The sequence below is a fragment of the Protopterus annectens genome, chromosome 16.part0 (assembly GCF_019279795.1).
Source record: "Protopterus annectens isolate FY-2018-M chromosome 16.part0, PAN1.0, whole genome shotgun sequence".
NCBI classification, from domain to species: Eukaryota; Metazoa; Chordata; order Ceratodontiformes; family Protopteridae; genus Protopterus; species Protopterus annectens.
The window spans coordinates 290,047,879-290,074,622 of NC_056750.1; the positions used below are offsets into that span (position 1 = coordinate 290,047,879).

The 26,744-nt window shown below is 41.4% G+C and overlaps 1 protein-coding gene across 1 annotated transcript in view; it reads left to right on the plus strand.

The window, feature by feature from the left end:
• Positions 1–26,744, plus strand: part of LOC122790500 (collagen alpha-1(XXVII) chain B-like) — a 2,222,694-nt gene that overhangs the window by 1,789,064 nt on the left and 406,886 nt on the right. Inside the window, exon 13 of the mRNA XM_044058048.1 lies at positions 15,678–15,731. Within this exon, the coding sequence (XP_043913983.1) occupies positions 15,678–15,731 (54 nt within the window). The remainder of the gene's footprint in view (positions 1–15,677; positions 15,732–26,744) is intronic.

Sequence of the window (26,744 nt, forward strand, 5' to 3'; positions counted from 1 at the left end):
TATTCTGTTTTAAACCCTGGAGGGTCTCAGCTTCCACATCAAGTTTTGAATGTTATTTTGGAGGCCAGAAGGCCTAGTACAAGGAAAGTGTATGCAGATAAATGGAAGAGATTTTTATTTTGGAGTGCAGCAAAGGAATTTGATGTTTCTAAGCCTAATTTAAGTGTGGCTCTTCAATATCTTGCTGAGTTACTGGACAAAGGTTTGTCCTTTCTCTTCTATTAAGGTTCATGCTGCAGCAATTTCTGCTCACTATGACTGTGACCCACCATTGTTTTCTCATCCTTTGTTTAAGCAATTCCTTAGAGGGCAAAGAATATAAGACCCCACGTAGAGCTCCTACTCCTGCTTGGGATCTCAATTTTGTGTTGGAGAAACTCACTCTACAACCTTTTGAGCCTGCAGCTACTGCCGAGTTGAAATATTTATCATGGAAGACTGCTTTTTGTTGGCCATTACCTCAGAAGGGTTTCTGAATTACAGGCCCTTATGGCAGTTGAGCCTTTCTTGATTTTCCATAAGGACAGAGTATCTTTACTAATCCTTCCTTTATGCCTAAAGTGGTTTCTAGTGTGGCTTTAAACCAAACTATTCATTTGCCTACTTTTATGCAAACCCTCAAAATGCAGGGGAGAAGATTTTGCACACTTTGGATATACACAGGCAGTTGCGATATTATTTGAGCAGAACTAAAGGGTTCAGGCAGTCTCAGCAGTTATTTGTTTCATTTGCTTTGGGTTCTCAGGCAAGCCTATTTCAAAACAAACTATTTCTAAGTGGATTGGGTTTTGTATTGCTTTCTGTTATTCCCATCATGGTAAGGAGATTCCAGTTGGGATTAGGCCTCATTCCACTAGGGCTACTGCCACTTCTACAGCTTTTAAGGGGTGGCAACTAAAGATATCTTAGAGGCAGCCACTTGGAGTTCAGTGCATACTTTCTCTAAGCATTACCACCTTCCTCTTTACTCTAAATCTAGGGCTGGTTTGCCACTGCACAGGGCATTCTACAGGGCATTTTGGCAGCACCTAATGCTTTATAGTTTTGCCATCCTCCCTTACCTCTGCTTTGGGATTCTACCCAAGTGTAAGGACTGCAGCAATGTGAGATGAAGAACATAGTACAGTTTTGTACCTACCATAAATGTAGATGTTCAAGCTCTACATTGCTGCAGTCCCTCCCTCCTTCCTCTGTAGTTAGGCGGTGGTGGTTTGGGTTGTAAATATTGTGGATATTGTATATATTGTACATATGGTTAGTGCAAGGGTGGTTGGTTGTTTTTTGGCTGTCTTTTGGTTTTGGCCTTTCTTTTTAGGGTCTTCTGACATCTGGGGCAAGAAAAGACTGAGGATATGACGTCGGTCATGCGCATTTGTACCCTGACGTCCTGATGTCAGTCTTCAGCCTAATACTTTGATATTCGGGCCGACCGAGGACAGCGGACTACCCAAGTGTAAGGACTGCAGCAATGTAGAGCTTCGAACATCTACATTTATGGTAGGTACAAAACTGTACTTTTCTCCACCTCTGCCATCACATTTATTTCAAACACCCAAGAAACATTCTAGGCAGCATTCTCAGCATCATCCATACCTTCAAGATGCTTGACAGAGATGGATATAGACAGGATAATGCGAAGATTTCTCAAGGCTCAGATCCAGATGTTGGTCCTGTCAACTCAGTCCCCTTTCAGATCATCAAGAACACCTGCCCAGCTAATACTGTCTCCTTCCCCAATCCAACCTGTGGTTTCAGAGTCCTAGGGTCCAAGACCCCTGAGATGTTTGGCTTTGAGTCCAAGGAAGTTCCCCTCCTTGACTCAGATGGTGTTTCTGACCAGTCCTGCTCCAATACCTTTGGATTAGAGCTGGTCTAGGATCCAAGAGGTCGACGCCAAGTCTGAGGGCTTGGATTCAGCTCCTGTTTTGTCAGGACCATCCCTTCTCCTGGGCACCTCAGCACTGAACAGCTCCAGTCAAGTTTTTTCTGGGAGAGCTCAGATCCCAGGTTAGCCTTGACCTCCTGTCTTTGGCTGCTTTGGTTTCCCTGGGTCTGTGAACCTTTCAGGTAGTAGAAAGGGGTTTCTCTTTGCATAGAGAGACGTCCGCTCTAATCTTGGATCCTAACCCTTGCTCCTCATCGTGTCTGAGCTCTGAGTCCATCATTTCTGCTCCTCAGGGTCAGCCAGATTTGGGAAATCTCCACACGTTTCCATGAAGGATTCCCCCTCTCTTCCAGCACCTCTCCCAAACACCTCATGAAAGATGTACTTCAGAAGAGAACATGTAAAAGGATATACATAGACTCCCCTATGGAGTCTGTTAAGAAAGACACTGATTTTGATTAGGGAGAAGGATCTCCCTGATCACCACCTGATGATGTCTCCTTTGGGGACATCCTGAAAGTCCTAAAACAGAAGGGTGACTGGTCTTCTCAGTCTCCTTCTCCTGAGGAATCTGTGTTCCTGGAGGTTTTCAGGGCTGGCTCTACTGCGTCTTGGATGACCCCTCCCGGCGGATGAACTTATTGACCTGGTTTCTGGATGGGCTTAGAAGGAACCAGACACTGTTGAGTCCATCCCCAAGTGCTCCGACAAGTTTTTAGTTCCCCCTTCAGATAGACCACACTGGAGCAAGGGAATCCCATTTGATGCCATAGTTGTGGTGGCAGCCAATAAGAAGGAGTTAGCTGAACAAAGGTCTTCTGTCCTTCCACAGAACAGGGAGTCCAGAGTGATGGACATATTTGGAAAGCATGTCTATGCCTCAGCTACATTCATGCTGAGGTCGTTGAGCTGCCTGGAACACTTCACTCACTTGCACAGAGATTTGAACATGGAGCTTTAAAACTCTCTCTGGGAGTCCATGCCTGTGGAGGATCTCAAGGTTTCTCCTCAGCTGGCCAGTCTCTTCTGTCTATTTCCAATACATTAATGAGGCTAATCTCTCATGCAGCAGAGGGTGGCTCACGAGCATCCGGTTCAGGCATAACCATAAGTAGACATGCCTAGATGAGGCTATGTGACTTCGGGGAACCCTTTAAGGCATCATTTATTAATGACCCCTTTGATGCATCTTCTTTGTTTAGGCCATCAGTTAAAGATAAGCTCAACAGCAGCGAACAGGAAGGAAAGAACCTGTTTGCCATTGGGATCAAATTTTCTACCCCTCAATGTACCTTTTTTAGGAACCAGCAGGGTGGTAAGAAAATCTGGTTTCAGTAATCTCAGGGACTTTTTCAAGATTCACGCAGGGACTCTTCCTCCAGAGACAGAGAATGTTGTTTCAATGGAAGATGTCACCCCAGAGGCAGTGGGGGTCCACAAAATCAGGGCTTCAGAGTCTTCTCTGATAAGCCCTATCAGCACTCCTGAAGCATTGCCTGACTGTCCACCTCTGGAGGCAGTCAGGAGTTGTTTTTCCCTGCACCTAGATGCCTGGGCAAACATTACAAGAAATTCATGGGTGCTAAGAATCATATCCAGAGGTTACTACATACACTTTTCCTGTCCCCTTCCTCTCCAGAGAAAGAAACTCCCTGACATTCCACCCAGTCAGAAGGAATATGCAACTCAAGAAGTACAAAAGCTGCTACAAAAGAGTGATCTAGGAGGTCCCACCCAAACAGATAGGATTTGGAAATTACTCCCGCTTCTTTTTGGTGCCAAAGAAAACAGGGAACCTGAGACCGATTTTGGATATAAGAAATTTGAACCAGTTGTAAAGAAGTTGAAGTTCCAAATGGTTATGGTTCAGTCCATCCTGCCTCTTCTGTGCAAGGACGATTGGATGTGCTCTAGAGATCTCCAAGATGCATACATTCACATTAAAATAGACAGATGCTCCAGGAGACATCTGCACTTTTGGCTGGGAGTCAGAACCATTACCAATTTTGGCTACTGCCCCTTTGTCTCACCACAGCCCAAAGGGTATTCACCAAATGCATGGCAGTTGTGGTAGCTCACTTGAGACTCAAAGGATACCAGGTGTTTCCCTATCTTGATAATTGGCTCCTCACTGCCCCATCCAAGCATCAACTCCCAGCAAGCCAGGGATTACTTTCTCCAGATCTCCAATACCTTAGGCATCCCAATAAACCATGCCAAATTGAGCCTAGCTCCTGTACAGACTTTGGAGTTTATAGCAACTCAACAGAATACTATGACTCAAGTGGCATCCTTACCTCTTCATTGCATCACATCATTGAGAAATCAAATGCAGGCCATATTGTCTCATCTGTCCCCTCCAGCAAAACTAGTGCTACATTATCTTGGGTTGATGTCAGCTTCAGTGGACATTGGTGGTAGAGTGGTCCATTCTTTAACGGCTTGTATTTTTTCCCATAAGGCTCGCTCCAATCTGCAAATGTCATGTTTGCTAGTGAATCTAATCCGATGACCTGTTTCTGGGCAGGCAATTCTCCCTTCCTCCCCCAATCGCCACAGTGACCATGGACACTTCATAACTGGGGTGGGGGGGGTGAGGAATTTCCTGAGAAGGATGGTCCAAGACACGTGGTTCCCCCCTCAAGACCAAGTTGCATATCAATGTCATAGAGATGAGAGCGCTTCTAACATTGCAAGACGTTCTCCCTCTAGGGACTATTGCAGTCCACACAGACAACATGTCAGTAATCTGGTACATTAACAAACAAGGAGGAACCTGTTCCTACCCATTGTGCAGGGAGGCCAATAAGGTCTGGGAATGGGTGATCACTTCAGACCACTTTCTCATTGCAATGCATATACCAGGGAAAACCAACAAGCTGGCAGATAGACTGAGCACCTCCATTCTAATTCCTCAACGTGTGTCACTCAGTAGTGAGTATGATCTTTAGCCACTGGGCCAGCCTTGCTGCGACGTATTTGCCTTGCCTCTCAACAAGTGCAGTAAGTACTTTGCTCTAATTCCCCCTCTGGGGGAGTCACCGAGGGATGCTGTGATTCTCGATTGCCCCTGGGTCTCCTCTATGCCTACCCTCCTCTTTCTATGATCCCGAAGTTCCTACAGATAGCAAGCAGGCTGAAGAGCTGAGTCATCCTCATTGCCCCCTTCTGGCCTTGAAAGGCGTGGTTCTCCTTCCTCTGGTCTCACTTGAAATATCCTCCATGGATACTTGAACCCACTCAAGATCTCTTTTCTAATCCATCAGGAATTCAACATCCCAATCTCCATACCCAGCAATAGTCAGATGGTCCAGGCTTGCTTCCCCAGTTCGTGACATTATTTTGGCCTCCCAGAAGGCCTCCACCAAGATAGTATACAGAAGCAAATGGAAAAGAGTTTCTATTTGGGCTTCCAATCAGAATATTGACCCCTTTTCAGCACCTACTTCAGCCTTTCTCCTTTTTCTCACTACTCTTTTTGAAGGGGCTAGCTTTTCTACTATTAAACTTCAGTTGGCAACCATGTTCAACTTCCAGAGTGGAAACTATTCATTCTCTGTGGCATTCTCCAGATTATGTAAAGTTTTCATGAAGGGAGTTTTCCTCCTTAGACCTTCAATAAAGGATCCCTTCCTACCCTCCTTTGGATCTAATTGTGGTCCTTCAGCGGTTAACTCAAAAATGCTTGGAACCAGTGGACAGATGCGCTATAAAGTCTCTTTCTTGGAAAATTATCTTTTTAGTAGCTATCATTTCAGAAAAAAGAATTTCTGAGCTCCAGGCCCTGTTGGCTAGGCTTCCATACATTATTTCCCATAAGGATAGGGTGTCTCTATGGACCAACCCTTTCTTTCTGCCTAAGGGGGCTACAGAGACTAACATTAACCAGTCCATACAATTACCAGATGTTCTTCGTGTTTCACTGTTGCAGTCATTACATTTGGGTAATTCTGCTGGCAGGTTGCCCTCAGTCGGCCTGAATTCCAAAGCCTTGGGTCCTGCGTCGGCTGCTGTCACCCCTTCCCTGACGTCAGGTTGTCAGGGGTACAAAAGAAGCAGCCAACACCATTTTCTTCAGTCTTTCTTGCCACGCGGTGCCCGAAGCAGAAGCAATTTGCAAGTGCCGGTCGGCCGACTCCTAAGATTTTCGTGTTCGAGTTTCAGATCCGAAGTCTTCAATAAAGCTAAGTACCCCATTGGGGAAACTTTTTTCTTGCTCCAGACTGATGTCAGAAAAAGTAAATAATTGTATTTCTTGTGGAAAACAAATACTTCATAAGGACTTTCATTCTTACTGTATTCCTTGCCTAGGCCCTGAACACAGCGTTCCTGGTTGTCGGTTTTGTGCTAGATTTAACCAACGCACTATTAAGCGTCGGTATGATTTTGCTTTAAACTATTTTGGACGCCGGTTTAATTATCCAGAAATTTCGTCGGATAGCCATCCGACTACCGGAGTTCACAAAAAACGCAAAGAAAAGGAGAGAGATAAACTACTGAGGCCCAAAACCGAAGACGAAGCTTCTCCTAAGCCAGTCGCCAGTTCTCAGTGAGGAACTTTCGCAGCCCCTGATGCCCGCTACTTTAGAGTCGCAGGCCGCTACCGATTCCCATGTGGAGTCAGCTATGCTGCTAGAAACTCAAGGTATTGGAGCCTCGGACGCTATTCCTTCAGATGGGTCCGGAGCCACTGAGCAGGCACTGGCTTCTTAGGGTGTATTCAGACCTAAATATCTTTACATTAAACCAACTTCAGCTTCAAAGGCACATACTAAAACACCTTCTAAAGCAAAGAAACAGACTCAAGAGCCACGTGGACAGGCCTCTATGCCCAAAAAACAGATGCTCAAAATGGCCGAAGACTTGATTACTTTGATCAGGGGTTCCCATCCCCCTCCTGATAAGAGGCCTAGGCAAGAGACTGACTATGAATCTTCAGATCAGGTTTCTATTTTTTCTGATTCCTCTTCTGATCAGGAATATTGTCTTTCCCCCTATGAGGATTCTGATGCTGAAGAATCTATACCTTCAGCTTCTTCTCCAGGGGACTATTCTTTTGGGGAAACCTTGCATACCATGAGGGAGCATTTCCACTGGGAGAGCCAAGATTTTTCAGAATCTAAAAAGAGGCTCAGGGATTTCCTTTTACTACCTCAGCACAGGCCTCTAGCCATTCCACCTGTGTTAGACATTGCAGATGATGTGTTTTCAGAATCTAGTTTGACCCCTGACTCCTTACGTCCAGCTCCTGTTAAGCCTGACAGATCACAGGGTTCCTGACTCTCACAAATTCCTTTTTAAAAACCCTGTAGCAGACCCAGAAACTATTTCACAGGGTCCAAAAGGAGTTAAGGCTTCCACTGCAAAAAACCCTACCCCCTCTGATAGGGATTCTAGGGCTCTGGATGGATGGGGAAAAAAGGTTTACACATCTGCTACCTTGGCTATAAGGGCCTTAAACTGTCAGTTTCATATGCTCAAATGTCAGCAACATGTCATGGCATTGCTTAAACAGAAAATGTTGTTAAACTCTGAGTGTGCAGAAAACAAGGAAATGCAGGATTTATTGCATGCAGCTGAACAAGTTGGAAAGCATACTTTGCAATGTGGTTTTGATTCTTTGGTGGCCTCCTGCAGGGCCGCAGTTACGGGTTCTGTAATTAGGAGGCATGCTTGGTTAAAGGAACAAAATCTGCTTGATCATGTTTGGTGTTAAGGCAGAAGAAGTGTTAAAGAAAATGGAGGACAAAGCTACGTCTATGCAAACTGTCAGATTTTTTACAAGTACAGCCACCTAGGTTTAGTCGACACTGGCCTACAAAAAATTGGTCCTTTCCTGTGTCAGACAGACCTCAAAGGGGCAGATCCAGATGCCCTAGGGGCAGATCCCAGCGCAAGGTTCATACAGGTCAAAGCAATGGGGGTGCTTCTACCTGCAAAGTTGGAGAAGACAAATCACAACCATACAGGAAACAGTCCCAATGACTTCCCCCTGCCTGCACCAAGCACTTATCTCCTGACAGCACCCTTAGGGGGAAAATTAGCACTTTTTTCACAAAATTGACACATTATAACCCAGGACAAGTGGGTTCTGAATATAGTGTCACAAGGCTACAAGTTCCAGTTCCATACCCTGCCAAAGGCAAACGGCTGGCCAGATCTGCCAAAAAATCAATGGGCAGAGGCACAAAAACAAGTCTCATCCCTCATGGACATGGGGGCCATTCAACAAGTACCAGAGCAAGAGCAGGGACAAGGATTTTACTCAAGACTGTTCCTGGTACCTAGAAAGGACAAGGCCTGGAGGCCAATACTGGACCTATCTATTATGAACACATTCCTGGATATACCAAAATTCAAAATGTTGACTTTGCAGCAGCTTCTGCCCATGCTGGGCAAGAATGCTTGGCTTGTGACCTTAGACCTAAAAGAGGCATACCTACATGTCCCAATCAGACAATCATGCAGAAGATACCTCAGATTCAAGGCTGGCTCAACGCATTACCAATTCTCTGCACTGCCCTTTGGCTTATCTACTGCGCCCAGGGTCTTTACAAAGTGCCTGGCACCAGTAATTGCATTCTGCAGACAAAGAAGAATACAAATATATCCTTACCTGGACGACTGTCTAATTCAAGCAGAGAACAAGGACATTCTTCTACAGCATCTGGCATCTGTGAAAAGACTTCTAACATGCCTAGGGTACACAGTCAACGAAAATAAATCAAAACTAGTACCCTCTCAAGAGATAATATTCCTGGGTGCAAACTTAAATACAACTGCCCAGATGGCTTATCTCACGCCAGACAAACAAAGGCAACTGACTACCTATTTCAAAATGTTGGCAACAAAGGCCCAGTTATGTGCAAGAAAAATTCTGCAGGCTTTGGGCTTCATGGCATGCTGCATCCTACTAATTCCATATGCAAGACTGCATATGAGGAAACGTCAATGGTACCTAAAAAGTGTTTGGACTCAACATTGCCACAGTCTGGAAACAATGATTACTCTCATTCTCTGCCTGCAACAGGAGTTTCGATGGTGGGCAAAGGCTTGTCACCAGAGCAAGAGACAGTCATTCACATTCCCCCAGCCAGACAGACACTTACAATGGATGCATCAGATTACAACTGGGGGGGCCCACATGGCAGGAAGATGCATTCAGGGCACATGGTCCTCAAACCAAATGCATCTACATATCAATCAAAAAGAGATGCTAGCTGTTCAAAATGCCCTGACAGCCTTCAAAGACCTACTTCATCTGGGACAACTACTGATAAAAACAGACAACACCACGGTCATGTGGTACATAAACAAGCAGTGGGGTACACATTCCTACCCCTTTGCAGACTAGCCATGACTTTGTGGGACACAGCTTTGACTTACTGAGTACATCTGCAGGCACAATTCCTGCCAGGAAAAGAAAATACTCTGGCAGATGAACTAAGCAGAAAACTCATGGATCCCCACGAGTGGCAGCTGGATCCACAAGTCTTCAGCATGATAATAAGAAAATGGGATGCCCGGACATAGATCTTTTTGCCTCCCCTCACAACTACCAGCTAAAAAGATTCTGCACAAGATTTCATCACAGACAAGCATGGAAAGTGGATGCCCTGTCTTTCAGCTGGAAAAACCTATGAGTATATGCCTTTCCTCCACTACCTCTCCTCCCCAAAGTACTCCTAAAGGTCAAACAAGAGAAACCAAAGATGATGATACTGATTGCCCCAGACTGGCCCTGCCAGTACTGGTACCCAATCCTAAGGAACTTGTCTCAATGCTCAGCTTGGATCTTACCTCAAATACCTCATCTACTGTCCCAGCAAAACAATCAGATCCTGCACAGCAAACTCAGGACTTTAAACCTGGCAGCATGGCGGATAATGTAGGCATACAAAACACACCTCTCAGTACAGCTGTGATGGATGTCATTTTGGAAGCCAGAAGGCCTAGTACTAGAAAATCTTATGCAGAAAAATGGAAGAGATTCTGTGCTTGGAACCAGGCACAAGGAACTGATACAGCTGTACCAAATATTCCTCAGATTTTGCAATACTTAACTGAGATGCTGGACAAAGGCCTATCTTTTTCATCAATTAAAATTCATGCCTCTGCCATTTCGGCTCATTACAATACAGAGCCACCAATCTTTTCACATCCATTATTAAAGCAGTACCTCAGAGGAGCCAAAATTTTAAGGCCTCCAAGGAGAACACCAACACCTGCATGGGACCTCAACTATGTCTTGGAAAAGCTCACCCTGCCTCCTTTTGAGCCAGCTGCTACTGCTGATATAAAGTTTTTATCTTGGAAAACAGCTCTGCTCCTAGCAATAACTTCTGCAAGACGGGTTTCAGAGCAACAGGCACTCATGGCTGCGAAACCTTTTATCATTTTTTACCCAGACAGGGTCTCTCTGAGGACAAACCCAGCATTTATGCCTAAGGTAGTGTCCAGTGTGGCTCTTAACCAAACTATTCATCTGCCAATCTTTTATCCAAATCCACAGAACAAGGGGGAGAGAATTCTGCATTCTTTGGATGTACACAGACAGCTTAGATTCTACTTGGACAAAACCAAAGCTTTCAGGAAGACAGAGCAATTACTCGTGGCATTTGCTGCAGGATCACAAGAAAAGGCTATCTCAAAGCAGACTATTTCAAAGTGGATAGGCCACTGCATTCGTTTCTGCTATCTACACCATGGCAAGCCAATGCCTAAGGGCATTAGGCCACATTCCACTAGAGCTGCAGCCACTTCAGCAGCCTTTCACAGGGGAGTACCAACCAAAGACAATTTAGAGGCTGCTACTTGGAGTTCAGTGCGCACCTTTACAAAGCATTATCATCTGCCACTCTACTCTAAATCCAGGGCAGGCTTTGCCACTGACGTTCTGCAGGGCCTCATAGCCGCTCCTAATTCTGTTTAGCTCCAGCCTCCCAACCATAGCTTTGGGACTCTACCCAAATGTAATGACTGCAACAGTGAAACACGAAGAACATAGTACAGTTGTGTACACTTACCATAAATGTAGATGTTCAAGTGTATTCACTGTTGCAGTCCAGGTTACCCACCCGCCATCCCCCTTGTTTGTTTTTCTGCTGGAACTTATCTTTCCTTCTCTGATTTATACAACCTATGTGGTGTATTTGCTTGTAGATGAAGGTAAAGTTTATATTGGTGCATGTATTTTTTATATATAAATTTTGGCTATCCTTTTAGGGGGCACCTGACATCTGGGGCCAGAAAAACTGAAGAAAATGGCATCGGCTGCTTCTTTTGTACCCCTGATGACCTGACATCAGGGAAGGGGCGACAGCAGCTGACGCAGGACCCAAGACTTTGGAATTCAGGGCGACTGAGGGCAACCTGCCAGCAGGATTACCCAAATGTAATGACTGCAGCAGTGAATACATTCGAACATCTACATTTATGGTAAGTGTACACAACTGTACTTTTTCTTTCTAAACTTTACAAATAAGGGCAAATATATGGTTCACCTCCTTGACATTCACAGACAATTACATTTTTATCTTCACAGAACAAAACAGTCCAGTAAGTCTGATCAGCTGTTTGTATATTTTTTCCCCTGACCACTTGGGCCAGGCCATTTCCAAAATTACTTTGGCCAAATGGATTACGGATTTTATTTTGTTGATTTATTCTCAAAAAGGTTTGGAATTGCCTCGACCTCCTAAAGCTCATTCTAGTAGATCTGTAACTACTTTACCTGGTTGTTCCTCAAGAACTTCCATTGACAATATCTGCGCTGCAGCCACTTATTCAAAGACTCATACCTTTGTTACACATTACAAATTACACATTGTCTCCAGAAGCAGAGCTTCCTTTGATTTGACAGTGCTCTGGCATGTCCTTCCGTAAGGGCCTCCCGAGAATTATATAGGTGGGGACTCTGACCCATTCATGAAGAAGAATGAAAAGGACATCAGATTTATAAGTTATGTAGTTACCATAACTTGCTATCTGTCTTGCCCATTTTCATTATTCCTCACCATCCTTCCCAGCCATCCCGTGGCCCTGTCACTTCTATAAGCTTCTGTCAGATAACATTGGAACCTTTAAGTTTCTGGTTTGAGCGTCAAGCCTTTTTATCTTATCTATTCTATGTCTATAACAGGTAGGCAGTTAGGCAGCAAACTTGATCTCAGGAGTTGGAGACAGAGTAGAGTATTATGGGTAGAGGAAGGAGCTTGAGAATTGCATACAAAGTCTTGTGTATATGGCCAAGTCGGATCCAAGGATTGGATCCTAGACACATTCATGACAAATGAAAATGGACAGCACAGATGCCAAATTATGTTAGGTACATAACTTATAATTTATGATAACTCCAGAGCACAAAAACTTTTAGCGCAATGACTTAGGCAACCGAAAGTACAAAGGGTTGTTGTTAAATGTAGGGAGATCCTGTACAGATATTAGAGATATTTCAGAAATTGTATGAAAATTTGTATAAAGCAGAGTAATGTGGAAAAAAAAAGCACAAATGAAAATATTTATGGAAGACTTATGTATGCCAAGGTTATGGGTAGATGAGCCTCAACAGTTAACAGTTAAGATAGGACGAAGTGAGATAAAAATGGTGATATAGCCAATCTGTAGGAAAGTCTCCTGGAATAGGTGGTACTTCTGTGAAAGTTTGGAAGCTAGGAGGGAAGAAAATGACACAGATCTGGAGGTTTTTAACAGTATTTTAAAAAGAGGGGAAGCACCAACATCCTGGAAGAAAGCTGAGGTGCCTGTAATACCTAAATACGGTAAAGACCCATCAGACCCAGCTTCATACAGACCCATTTCAGTTTTAAGTCATGATTATAAAGTGTTTATATCTATAATACCTAAAGTAATGGCGAAAGTATTGCCAAAATTGATAGATATGGATCAGTGTGGTTTTGTGGAGGGGAGGCAAACATTTGACATTAGTAGAACAATGATGATCCAGAGAGAAGCAGAATGTAAGAAAATGCTGCTGATGTTGTTTCTTGTACAGAGAAAGCATTCGACAGAGTAGGCTGGAATTTTATTAGTATGGCAGTGGAAGCATTTGCTGTCCTCGAAACAATAATAAGGCTAATTGATGGAGCAAGGTGAGGGGTCAGAGCCAAAACTTAAAGTGGGAGGGTTCCTGATAATAAGTTGTGTCTGAACAGATGAACCAGGTAGAGGTGTTCTTTTTCACCGTTATTTTTTGTTATATTTAGAGTTATTGGCAAATAGAAATGGGACTCAAATTCAAGGATATTTGGTATGGTAATCAAGAAAAGTTGGCTTTATTGCAGATATTATTTTGTACCTGATAAGACCTGAAAAAGACTGTTTCAAGTCTTTTTTGGTTTGAATGTAATGAAGACAAACTAGTGGCTGTATAGCTGTAAACTATGTTCCCACATGTGAATTGGTTCAGCAATATTTATATTTATGGGGATTGATAAAACTAAGTATTTAGGAGTATGGGTTAAAAAAAGATTCTGCTATGGCAGCTAAGGAAAGGTGGGGAAAGACTAAACAAAAGATAATACAAAAACTGAGAAACTGGAAGCTCTTTTTTATGAATATGGATAGCTAAGTATAAAAATTGAAAATGTTTTTAGGCCAGGTGGGATAAGTTGATCCATCCAACAGAGGAGCAAGGTGGTTTAGGATTATCTGATTTGAAGAGATATTTTACAGCTACACAGTTAAGGGTTGTATACATAACAGAAGAAGAAAGCTAGAATTAGAAATGAAAATGGATGAGGATGAAGCGGGGGTAATTCAAGAAATAAGGAGAGAGTGGAATTTTGGATGTAAATTCTTAAAGATAATAACAGCCATACATAATATTTTATTTGTAAAATGGCAGAAAGTATTCATAGAACTAAGCCAACATGAGAATGGAGCAAGGAAATTCTGCAGATACAGAGAATAGGCAAGAGGGGGCTAGGATTTACTGGAGAAAACTGGAAAAGTAACCAGGGTATTGGGAGCAAATAACTAGAGAGGGAAAGGCAATAGAGTGGGAAGATGCCTAGAAGACCTTTGGACTGCTAGCTGGAGACTGCCTTCCCTATCAAGGATTTATTTCAGAGTATAGACAAAGAGAAAGGGAAGGGGGGATCAGAAGTGAAAGACACGCTCTAGTAGAATTTTCAGTTGAATATAGTATAGAAGCTACTGCTATGTAAAGGATAATTAGTAGGCCATATAAAATATTGCACGATAAATGTAGGAATCAATCAGAGGAGGTTAAAAAAGATTGTGAAGAGAGATTGGATTAGCAGTTCACAAGGAAACAACAGGAGGACATGCATATGGCTACCAAATATGGAACAAAGACTAGAAGATTTAGGATTTTTGCTCAGAAGTGTTTGCATAGGTATGTTTATACACAAAGCAAACTCCTAAGAATTTTTCCTAAGTCAGATGGCAAATGTTAGATGTGTGATGGGGAAGAAAAAGATAACTGGGAATATATGTTTTTGAGAGTGTAATGAGTTGGCAGACTTTAAAAATTCCCTAAAGAGTAGTTTGTCAGAAATATTGGGTAAGCAAATAGGTGTAATTAAGGAAATTATTTTTTTGGGGTTGGGATATGAGATCTTAATTACCTAAAAAGCTGGACAGTGGCAAACACATTAATATGGTTTGTTTACTTTTCTGTTAATGTATATTTGCTTATGTCTTAAGTGATAATGGAAATGCTTAAAAATATGAAAGTGCATTTTGTTATTGAAAAAAAAGAAAAAAAAAACACAACTGAAGCCTTGTTTACACTCTACTGAAAAGTGCCTCATAACTGAGTAGTGAAGTCTTGAAGAGTGTGTAATGAGTGGATGTACCACCTGACTGACAACTTTAAGTTTTGAGGTGCAATTTTTAATGTCATCCCCCAAATTCTCAAGTTTTAGCCCCTAGGTATAGTTTTTGACAAAAAAGTGAAACTTGTTCTGACAAAACTGATATTTTAAAAGGATTTTCTGAATAGGGAACCCTCAGAAAAGAATATAAGTTTTCAGATAAATTTTGAGTGACAACCACTACAACCATGAGGTTCTAGCCTTAAAAGCAAACTTTCCTTCACACAAATTGATAAAATGGAAGGTTTTCCCCATTGGGATCTTATCTGCTCAGCTTTGTAGCAGCACTAGCCGATCGCCATTAATCCATACCATTGCTTCCATGACACACATTGTTGTTGATCTGAATTACCTAAACATAGTAAGGCCTTGTTAAATTTAATTCTGGTGACTGACAAAAAGGCAATTACTAGAAAATGAAATCAAAGTTTAAACCAACTGTATTTGAAGTAAAGAATATTGTAATAGCAATGAAAGAACTGGAATTGGGATCTTTAAAAAAAAGGGTAGGAGCAAATTACATAGAAATAAATGGAAATTATGGAACAATACATGCAGAATAATGTTTTGGAGGAGTGAGGTTTAAGGGAAGGCAGGAATTGATCAATTTATGTAATGTTGGATTAACAATTAGATTAAATAATACATGTGATTTATTATGTTTGCAATTGTAAACATGTTAACTTGGTTTGTTTTATATTATATAAATGTATGTTTGCCTGTGTTTAAAGTGATAATTCAGTAAAGTTTAAAAAACGAAAGAAGTACGTTTTACCTGTTAGTTTTTACTATCACAGGGAATTTAAAAATGTTTGTTTTCAGGATGTGGAGAATAGAGATATGCTTATTGCAAAACACCACTGCTTTTAATTTCACATAACCTTACTGCAACAGTATGATAGTCTAACCTAGTTGTTTTATACATTTGACAGGGTTTTCCGGGTGACTTTGGAGAAAGAGGACCCCCAGGACCAGATGGCAATCCAGTAAGTTGAGAAATACATTTTTAAGTTCTTATTTTCTTAAACAGCATTATTGGTTTACATAAATGGAGACATTGCATATCTATTTTACAGTAGACAGCATTCTGTCTGTAATTATTTAAGTCCACTTCAAATGAAGGAAGAGATCTAATGGCTCTGAAGTCACTTTGGGCTTTGTATTGTTTATTTTAGTATTTCTCCTTCAGCTGGAATGTACTGCTTCAGGGACATGCAGGTCTAAAAACAGTATGAAAAGCCTGCATTTCTTTTATCTGATTCTTCTGTGCAGTAAACATTGATATTCATCATTATATCACTGTTGCACTGCATATGTCCTGCCAAGTTTATGTCAGCCAGCCAGCATCCAAAGCTTTAGGGTATCTTCCTCACACCATAACCACTACTGGGCTCAAGGAAAGCCACAGAACATCATTTGTTTTGCCAAGTCCTTCAGAACTTTCTTACAATTAAAGTACATCCCTCTTGCAGGACTTTCAGAGGATTGATGTTTGGCTAGCTCTTCTTCATTGCCAGCAGAGAAGTACCCTTCCAGAAGAAAACCTTCCACAATTATTTATTTTTTTTATTTAAGAAAAAACAGTGGTATTATTTTAACAAACTGTTCAATTTAGGCTATCATGAGACATTTTGTCAAGCGAAAACAGTTTATTCTACAGCTTTAGTTTCAGGAAAATGTTTTTTATAACATTTGTTATTACATAATTGTGCAAATTATTTTTGATTGGGGCTAGTAAATGTGTTTTAGAGGCTGCAAATTTGTGTTTTATCTGTAACCAGTGTTTTTTCACTATCAAAAATTTTACAGACTATTTCAGTCTCAGCTAACTTGATGTGGGCTCTTTTATCAGTTAACTTAGGGGCAGGCTACTGGATCTTGGGTTCTACCCTCCTCAGGTCAAAAAAAAGAAAAATTCTGGGGAGCCTTTTTCTGTTTAGTGGGCTGCTTCTCTTTTTCATCCACTGATAAGTGACTCTGCTCATATGTGGTTCCTCAGATCACATATCTCTTTACCTGGATCCCTATGATGTAGTTCATCAAGTCACCAAGGACTAGGGGTCAAACACTTCCTCTGCATCTGTTGGGGTGTCCTCCATGGATGTAGGAGAACCACTCTTGCCAGTCTCAGAGGAGAGAGCAGTGAATGTTTTACCACATAGCCGGGTTAAGGTACCTGATTCCCAGGTAAGTGTCCCTGCTTTGAGTCAGTCTATTTCTAGGGGGTCTCCTAGAAAAAGGAATCAGAATGTTAAACATTTATCTTTTCCTTTCTGCGTGACTTTGGGCAAGAAAATTTATTAGGCTTTGCTAAAGGTTTATTCCAAGCTCTTAACCCCTTATAATCAGACTGCTGTCTGAGTGGTAAAAGAAAAAGAGTTCCTCTAATTCTTTCACTACCTCCTATTCAGAAGAACAGGGATTGGACTGGAAAGGGATTCCTTCTATTAATTCTCCTCAGACAGAACAGTCTGATTATGACATAAGTGATATTTCTGGATCTGATGTTGTCCTTCCTTAACCATTGGGTTCAGATCTGATCCCCGATCTGACTAAGCAGTTACTATAGCTCGTGGCCAACTAAAACTGTTAAGCTCCTCCCAATCCATAATTCACAACCCCCTAACATACCCCAGAGCTCATTTTATGCTTTTGTGTATAGATGTGGTCAGCTTTGCTCTCAAGCATATTAAGAGATAAATGATTTTTTTCTTTAAAGACTTTCTTCCCAGATCTCTTCTTTCAAACATATACTTGAGTATTCTATTTTATCATTGCTGGTATTTTTTTCCGTAAGCCTTAAACCCTTTCTCGTGATGTAACTTTACATCTTACACATTTGTGTATTCTTTAGTACCATTGTTGGTACTTCTTTATCTCTTTTTCTTCCTCCTTGCACTTAAAAAATATATATATATATATATATATATATATATATATATATATATATATATATACATACATACATATACATCTTTTTATCTATATTTTTCACTGTAGTTACACTTTTTGTTCAGGATGTCTGAAAAGGTTTTAAGAAGTATAAAAAATGTGGCCATAAACTGCCTTATTCTGATGCCCATTACCTTTGTTTCTACTGCTTGGGCCCAGACCATCTTAATGTTAATTGTGAAATATGTCAAAATTTTAATCCGTGTGCTTTAACGGACAGGAAAAACAAATTAATATTAAAAGGTCTATTTCCAACATCTATTTCAGAAACCATATCTGGGGTGACCTTCTCTAAAACTTCTTCCAAGGACACTCCAAAAAAGTCCATGAAAAAGATAAACTGTTCCAATCCATCTTCTGTGGAGCCTTCTCTCAAAAAATCCAAATCTGATGTGAAGCTGTCTTCAACATCCCTTAAAATGCCTTTGTATCGGAGTACTCCTGCTCTGAAATTCTTCCTCAAGTCGAATACTCTCCATCAGTAGACCTAGTTCTTTTAGAATTCTGTCTCCCTTCCTTGAGAGACAAAGGTCCAAGTCATCATCCATTGCTTCATCTCGTTCTTCCAGAAGTCTCACTGAAGCCGATGTAGACAGAATGATGATGAAGTTTTTCTTGACACAGATATAGATGTGGTTCTCCCAGCTCTGTCTCCATCAGGTCAGGAAGCCTTAGCCAGATCTACCCCTCCAGTACCGGCTCCTTCTCTGATCTGACACTTTGTTTCAGAATGCTTGGACCTGAGTTTGCAGAGTCCATCTGGTTCAGATCCAAGATCCAAGAGTACAGGCATCCTCGGATCCGAAGATTTCAATCAGTGCACCAGCTCTGACAAGTTTGGATCCAAGTGGCTCTCGAAGGTGTAGTGTTCAGGTCAGATCCAAGGTGTTGGAGTCGACTCCAAAGTTTTCAAAGCCATCTCTACCCCTTGGAGCCTTGGTCGCGGACATCTCAGCTCTGGCCTCTGCCTGAGGTAGATTGCCTTCAGTGTAGACAGAACCAATGGGATAGAAACATGGCTTCTCGGTTCCATCTGCTTCCTTCTCCCTGTGACGATCTGCCTTTGAGGTAGTGGAAAGAGTTTTCTCTGCTTCGGGAGGATGGACAGTCTCTTCCCCCCTCAGATCTACATTCTACATCCTATGTGTATATGCATTAAGAGCTTTGACATTTGACTCCATGGGGACAGCCAGTCCAACCCCTCCAGACCACCCAGCAGGGCATTACCCTCCATTGTGACACTTCCCCAGAACATCCCACTGAGAAAGTACCCTGGAAGAGAAAGTGCAAAAGGAGGCACTTAGATTCCCCTCAGGAATCTATATTGGAAGACACAGATTTCGACGAAGTGGAATGGTCCCCTAGATCACCACCCAAAGAAGTCTCATTTGGAGATTTTCTGGAGATCCTCAGGCAACGGGGTGGTTGGTCCTCCCAAAATCCTTCCCTGGAGGAATCAGTGTTTCCGGAGGCATTTGGATCCGGCCTATATACCTCCTGGGTAACTCTTCCCATTGATAGTCTCATTGATTTGATTTCTCAGTGGTGGTGGAAGGAACCTGATGCAGTTGAACCCATCCCAAAGAGACCAAACTGAATTCTGGCACCTCTAACAGGAAGGGAACACTGGAACACGGGACTACCTGTAGATGCCATGGTTGTGGTGGTGGTCACAAAGAAGTGACTTGCAGAACAAATTTCTACTGTCCAGCCCCCTAATAGAGAGCCCACAGGTTCGGGAAGTGTATCTGTGCTTCAGCAACCCCTGCTCTTAGGTCACTGAATTATATGGCACATTTCACAAGGTTACAAAGTGATTTGATTAAGAAATTATCAAATACTCTTTCAGGGTCCACTGCTGCAGAGGCTCAAGCCATGATAGGCTTACAGTTGGCAACCCTTCAGTCCATCTCAGATTCTTCCATGAGGCTTACCTCTCAAGCAGCTGAGGTTACTTCAAGGCCAACAGGCTCAGACATTTCAATAAGGAGACATGCTTGGATGCACGTGTGATTTTGTGGAGCACTTCAAGTCTTCTTTCATCAATGTTCCCTTTGACAGATCTTCCTTGTTTGGCCCAAAAGTGAAGAACAAACTGTCTAGGTGTGAGAAGGATGGAAAGACTCTGTCTGCTGTAGGAGTATGTTTTTCATACCCCCCCAAAGGACCTTTTCTAGGAACCAATGAAAGGGTCAAAGATGTGGTTCAAAAAATCTCAGGGCCCTTTCCAAGATCCATGTGGACATGATGCCCCCATTAGCAGAGGGGAGAACACTAATGGAAGATGCTGACCATGTGGCAGAGGTGGTCCGCAAAACCAAGGGTTTAGAGATTCCTTCTCTGACAGACCCTACAAGTGCCCCTGAAAGGAGGCCTGATTGTCCCCCTCTGGAGGCAGTCGGGGGTTGCTTATCCCTACACCAGAGAGCCTGGCTAGATATCACAAAAGACACTTGGGTGCTGAGAATTATTTCCAGACATTATATAATTCCCTTTTCCCTTCCACCTGCATCCCTACAAAAGTTTCTTGATGTTCCACCCAATCAGAGGAAAACAGCAGCATTAGAAATACAAAAGTTGCTAGAAAAAAAAAAAGAGTAATCCAAGAAGTCCTACCAGACCAGAAAGGATCCAGAACTCACTTAAGTTTCTTTTTAGTGCCAAAGAAAATGGGGGGACTGGAGATTAATTCTAGATCTCAGCAACTTGAACAAGTCAATTCGACACTCAGAGTTTCATATGGTCACGGTTCAGTCCATCATGCCTTTTTTAGGCAAGGACGATTGGATGTGCTTGATAGACCGTCAAGAAACGTACTATCACACAAAAATGAACAGTGGTCCAGAAAGTTCACATTCTTCCCTTTGGTCTCACCACAGCCCTCTGGCTGTTCACCAGATGCATGGCAGTTGTGGCTGCTCACTTGAGACTGCAGGGATTCCGGGTGTTTCTGTATTTAGATGACTGTCTCATTAACATTCCAACCAAGCATCTACTCTTAATAGTGAGAGACCAGGTACTCCAGACTTGCTCTGTTCTGGGAATCAGAGTAAACTACAACAAATGTCAGATGCATCTATAACAAACACTGGAATTCATAGGAGCACATTTCAATACAGTATCTGCAATAGCTGCACTTCCCCTAAACAGAGTGCAAACTTTAAGATTCCAGGTCACAAAAATTATTCCCAACACCAGAATTTCAGCCTGATTAATTCTTAAGAACATTGGAGCAGTGCACATTCCAGGGAAGTCCAACGTGATGCCATAATTCTTGTCCCCCTAGCAAGGTATCATATGAGAATTCTTCAGTGGATGCTAGCATCCCAATGGTCAAGCCTTTATCAGAGGATGTCAGTTCAAATAAGAATTACACAAACTTGCAAGAAGTACCTTTGGTGGTGGATAAGGTCAGACCAGCTTTTACAAAGCTGTCTGTTCATTCTCCCTCAACCCAAAGCCATAGTGATCCCGAACACATCCCAGATTGGGTGGGTAGGGGGCACTTCCTGGGGAAAACAGTCTTAAGATCTTAGTCCCCCGAAGAGGCCAGTTTGCATATAAATGTTCTGGAGATGAGAGCAGTGCTTTTAGCATTGCAAGCCTTTCAGGATGCTCTACCTGTGGGAATAATTGCAATCCAAACTGACAATATGTTAGGACTTTGGTACATCAACAAACAAGGAGGAACCAGGTCTTATCCCTTGTGTTGTGAAGCCCTCTGAGTGTGGCACTGGGCAGTCTCATCCAACGTCTTTCTGATAGCAGTGCACATTCCAGGGAAGTCCAACGTGATGGCAGACAAATTGAGCAGGTTCATTTTCCTACCTCATTAGTAGTCTCTCAACGAAAAAGTTACGAAGGTGATTTTCCATCAGTGGAGCCAGCCTTGTTGTGATCTTTTTGCATCTCCCATAAACAGGAAGTGCAGCAGCTTCTTTGCCCTAATTCCTCCAATGGGAGAATCATCAAGGGATGCTCTGCCCCATGATTGGCCCTCCAGTCATCTCTGTGCTTATCCACCAACCCCATTGATTCCCAAATTCCTACAGAAAGCTGTAAGGTTGAAGAGCAAAGTCATCCTCATTGTACCATGCTGGCCTCAACAGATTTGGTTCCCCTTCATTTGGCCTCTTCTAATTTACCTACCTTGGATTTTGGAACCAATTCTCATCTGACAGGTATGGTTCACCTGGATATCTCAAACCTTAAGCTGACTGCGTGATTTCTCCACTTCCATTAATAGCCAGACAACCTATGCTCTACTCCACTGTCCATCTTATACTTTTGTCAGGTCTGTATCATATAATTGAAAACACTATTAGTCGAACTCTTATTAGTGGAACACTAATAAGCGAAACCCCCAAATGTCGAACAAATGTTTTAGTGAAAACTTTCCCCTGGGTTAAAAACAGTTGGCCACCCTAGTGAACTACACAAAAACATCACCAAATAAAATCCATTCTAGTGAGGGGCTACACCCCCATACCCCCCAATGTGGGGGGATGTGCCCCCCAACTAAATATACCAACTCCGAGATAACACTACAGTGCAGAAAAGGGCAAGTCCCTGATGATGTCCGAATGTTTCTTTTCTCAGCTAAGCATTTCACTAAAATGTTCATTCGACATTTAGACTTTTCACTTATTAGTGTTCATCTAATAGTGTTTTCGATTATATGCTATGGACCCCTTTTGTCTTCCAGTAAAGCTTCCACTAGGAACATCTACAAGAGGAAGTGAAGGAGATTTGTTTGTTGTGTGCCTCAAAAACATATCGATCCCTTTTCTGCTGTTACACAAAATGAACTAGAATTTTTAGAAGGAATTTTTAATGAGGGAGCTAGCTCTTCTACCATTAAAGTTCAGTAGGAAGCAATCTGTAACTTTCATATAGGAGATGACAGTTCTTCCGTAGCTTTTATTAAGATCTGCAAGGTCTTTCTAAGCAGTCCGATTTTCCTTAAACCACCTTATAAAGATCCTATTTCTCCATGTGATTTGAACTTTGTTCTGCAGATCTTAACCCATTCCCCCCATTGAACCAGCTGCAAAATGTGATCTTAAATTTTTGACCTGGAAGACCTTATTTCTAGTGGCTATTACCTCTGCCAAGAGAATTTGAGAACTTCAAGAGTTATCCTCTAAAACTCCTTACTTGATTTTTCATAAAACCAACCCTTCCTTTCTTCCTAAGGTGGTGTCAAAATTCAATATCAATCAATCTATTAACTTCCCCATATTCTTCCCAAAATTCAAAAACAAAGGTGAATACATGTTACCTTTACTTGACATTCATAGACAGCTGCATTTCTACTTACACAGAACAGAAGACATTAGAAAATCTGATCAATTATTTGTATCCTTTGCAGATAACAAACTGGGCAAGTCTATAACAAAAGTGACATTAGCAAAATGGATTACAGACTGAATAGCCTTTGTCTGTAATAAATCGAGCATTTCATTACCAAAAGTTTAAGCGCTCATTCTACAATATCTATGGGAACCTCATCAGTATTTTTATCCAATCATTCCATGGATGACATATGTGTAGCTGCTACTTGGGCTAACCCTCTTACTTTTATTACTCATTACAAATTGGATCTGGTCTCGAGAGGAAGAGCAGCTTTTGATTCAACCATGCTCAGGAATGTCCTTCCTTAGAGTCCACCCAGGATATATGGTAGATGGGGACAGTGTCCCAATATTTGAGGAATGAATGAAAATTGACAACATCAAAGAAGTTATGCACGGTTTACCGACATAATGTTGAATGCTAAATGGTTGAAACTGAATTGGTTGAACACACTATATTGAATGAGCAAAATGTTGAAATAAAATTAGTCTAAACACACAATGTCAAAATTATCGATTTTGCCCATTTCTGCACTGTAGTGCGAACTCGGAGTTGATATATTTAAGTGGGGGGGGTGTCGGGCGCAGCCCCCCACATGGGGGGTGCAATGTGGCATAGCCCCCCTGCAAAGTAGTAGAGTTGATCTCATTGCTTTTTCAATGAAATGATTGTAGACATTTTGATAATTCAATGTTTTGGGTTGAGGTGTTATTTTTCAACCAAATGACTATTAGACATTATGACAGTCAACATTATGTCGGTAAACCATTATGTACTTACTATAACATTCCATCTGTGTTGTCCATTTTCATTCTTCATCAGCTTCCCGCCCGCCAACACCCAACCTTTGTCATCATGGACTTCAGGAAGAATGAGATGCTATTAAGACACCATGTGTTGAATGAAGCTCAGATACTCCTTCCTTTGTTAGGAACATTATTCAAATATTTAGTATTTATGTCATGTAGCAAAGAAGATCTGAGTCATGTGCATTATGGGTAGGGAGGAGTTTGAGAATTTCAGTTGGTCATGAGCTACAGTAACAGCTGACTCAGATTCGAGGATCAGATCCGGACCCAGTGGTTAAGGAAGAATGAAAATGGACAACACAGATGGAATGTTATGGTAAGTGCATAACTTCTTTTTTCCCTCAGAAGATTTATCTTTTTCTGAAACTATTACTGAAATGAAAGAATGAATTCATTGGGAATAGTGATATTCCAGTTTCTTAGAAAGAAATATGACTTATTTCAACAGAATTTTCTTAACATTCAACAATGTGCCTGAACATCAGCCTCCAGCCCCTTAAACGTCATATTATAAGGCTTCTTATTTTTATAAATATCTGTTTTATAATCTCAGATCTGGTCACACAGTGTTTTCCTTGACAAAGCTATCTACTGCTCAACGTTTTGTAAATGCTAATCCCATTCCTTCTGATAAGGATGTGAAAGTATTTGATAGTTTCAGGAAAAAAACATTTAGTCTTCTGTTACCTTAATTTTCAGAATGCTGAAATGCCTGGCTCATATGTTAAAGGTTCACTGGTCTCTTTTGACAATGAGAATAAATTAACTGCTAATCTCCCTTACTCAGATAATAAATATTTTCTAAATTGTTTAATTATTTCTATCTATCAGGTACCTAAACAGTATTTTAACTGTTCTTATTCTGCTGATGCAGTATCAGGAGTAGCTGCTACTAGTTCAGTTATGAGAAGATTTCCTTCATAAATTCTACCTGAATGTCAAAGCTGAGATTTTAAATTCTGCCATTGACAGAGAGGTATTGTTTGGGCCATCTGTTGCTGAGGTCCTGAAAAGATTTGATGAAAGAAGGAAAGTAATTCAGGGGGCTTGCTTGGATTATTCACCCTCTTTCTCCTTATTTAAGAATTTTTCCCTTTAATTCAGGGTATTTTGACAGGAATCAAATCAATCAGTGCTAGCAAATTGCTGGAAACAAGAATTTCAAAAGGCAGTGGCAAGCAGTCAGTACGACAATCTGACCCTTCTGGAACTCCTTATATCATCCAAACAATCCTTTAAATCTTTCTCAGAGTCTAGCTCTGCATTCTCCTCTATGACATCAGATAGTCTCAGACCAGTTAGCTCTGAAAGTAATCCAGCAAGGATACAGATGGGGGTGAAAGTCCCTTCTGCCCTTTCAGCGGGTTTATTTCACATCCTCCAAACCAGACTTTCCTGTTTACAACAGTCATCCAGCATATGCTGTCCCTAGGGAGTGATAAAGCCATTGCAGTCAGATCAAGCAGGGAATGGATTTTATTCAAGTATTTTTAGGGGCCAAAGAAAGTGGGATCTTAGAGACCAGTTCTAAATCTTTGTTTTCTCTCTCTCTCTCTCTCTCTATATATATATATATATATATATATATATATATATATATATATGGTACTTACGTATTATCGCAACCAGATTTTTGCGGTAATAGCACTTGCTTCCATATCAAGACAAATGTTCGTTAATGTTTTTAAAATGTAATATAGCGTGTTTTCTTTTAACAAGTACACCTTATTTTCTGGACTGCTATCGATACAATGTGCAAGACATGCTATTGTTCTTTCTTAATGGTGTTTACTGGCACAACGTTCAACGGGCAGACTTGCAGGAAGTGACATGGGTGCCAGTAAACACCATTAAGAAAGAACAACAGCATGTCTTGCACATTGTACTGATAGTCCAGTAAATAATGTGTACTGTTGAAAGAAAACATGCTGTATTACACATTTTAGCAACATTAACGAACATCTGTCATGATTGGGAACCAAGTGCTGAGAGACATTGTGTGAATCAGGTCAGTGATGTCATATAAGTTAAAATGGGGGGAAAAAAAGGGCCAAAACATTGCAACGAGGGTGTCAAATTAAAAAAAAATGCATATATCTCTGATGCGACAGACTTTCCACTACGCTTAAAAAATGCACATGTAATCCTCAGAAGCCCGAATACCTGCTGTTACTGGCAAGCCGCTACAGCTATGGTGGTAAAGGATGCTACAGCAGCCCTGACAATTGAAGCCAAACTTGGAAGGAATGTATGTAGTATGGCCGTTATTTCACAGCATAGGCTGACAAAGAACGTTCAGTGGGCAGCCTTGCAATGCAGCGACATGCTGGTACTATTAAAGAGCACGAAGAAACAACAACAGTATGTTGTGTACTTTGTGTTTGTAGCTGTCTGGAAACCAACCTATTTTGTTAAAGAAAACACACCGTTTTTTCCATTTCAAGCACATTAACTAGCACATTCACTGATCGGGAAGCAACCACTGTTGTTGTGAAAATCTGGTTGCAATAATACGCAAGTACCATATATATTTCCCAAATTACAAAATGCTGTATTTTCAATCCCTGCTACCCCTCATACCCACTGTTAGTTTTCTGGTAAGATTAAATCTAAAATATACTTCTAATCACATTGTAATTCTCAAAGATTTCGTTTTTTTTTTTTTTGCAATTTTTTTTTTTTTTGCAATTTTTTGTATCTGACTTACTTTTTCAGTTCTCTGCATTACCATTTAGATTATATACAGCACCAAGGGAGTTTACAGAGTGTCTGGCACCTGTGATTGCCCATTGCAGGATGAAAAGCTTTCACAAATTTTCCATATTTAGATCACTGTCTTAAATTTTCAAAGTCATTTTCAAAATATCAGGAAACTATTGTCTG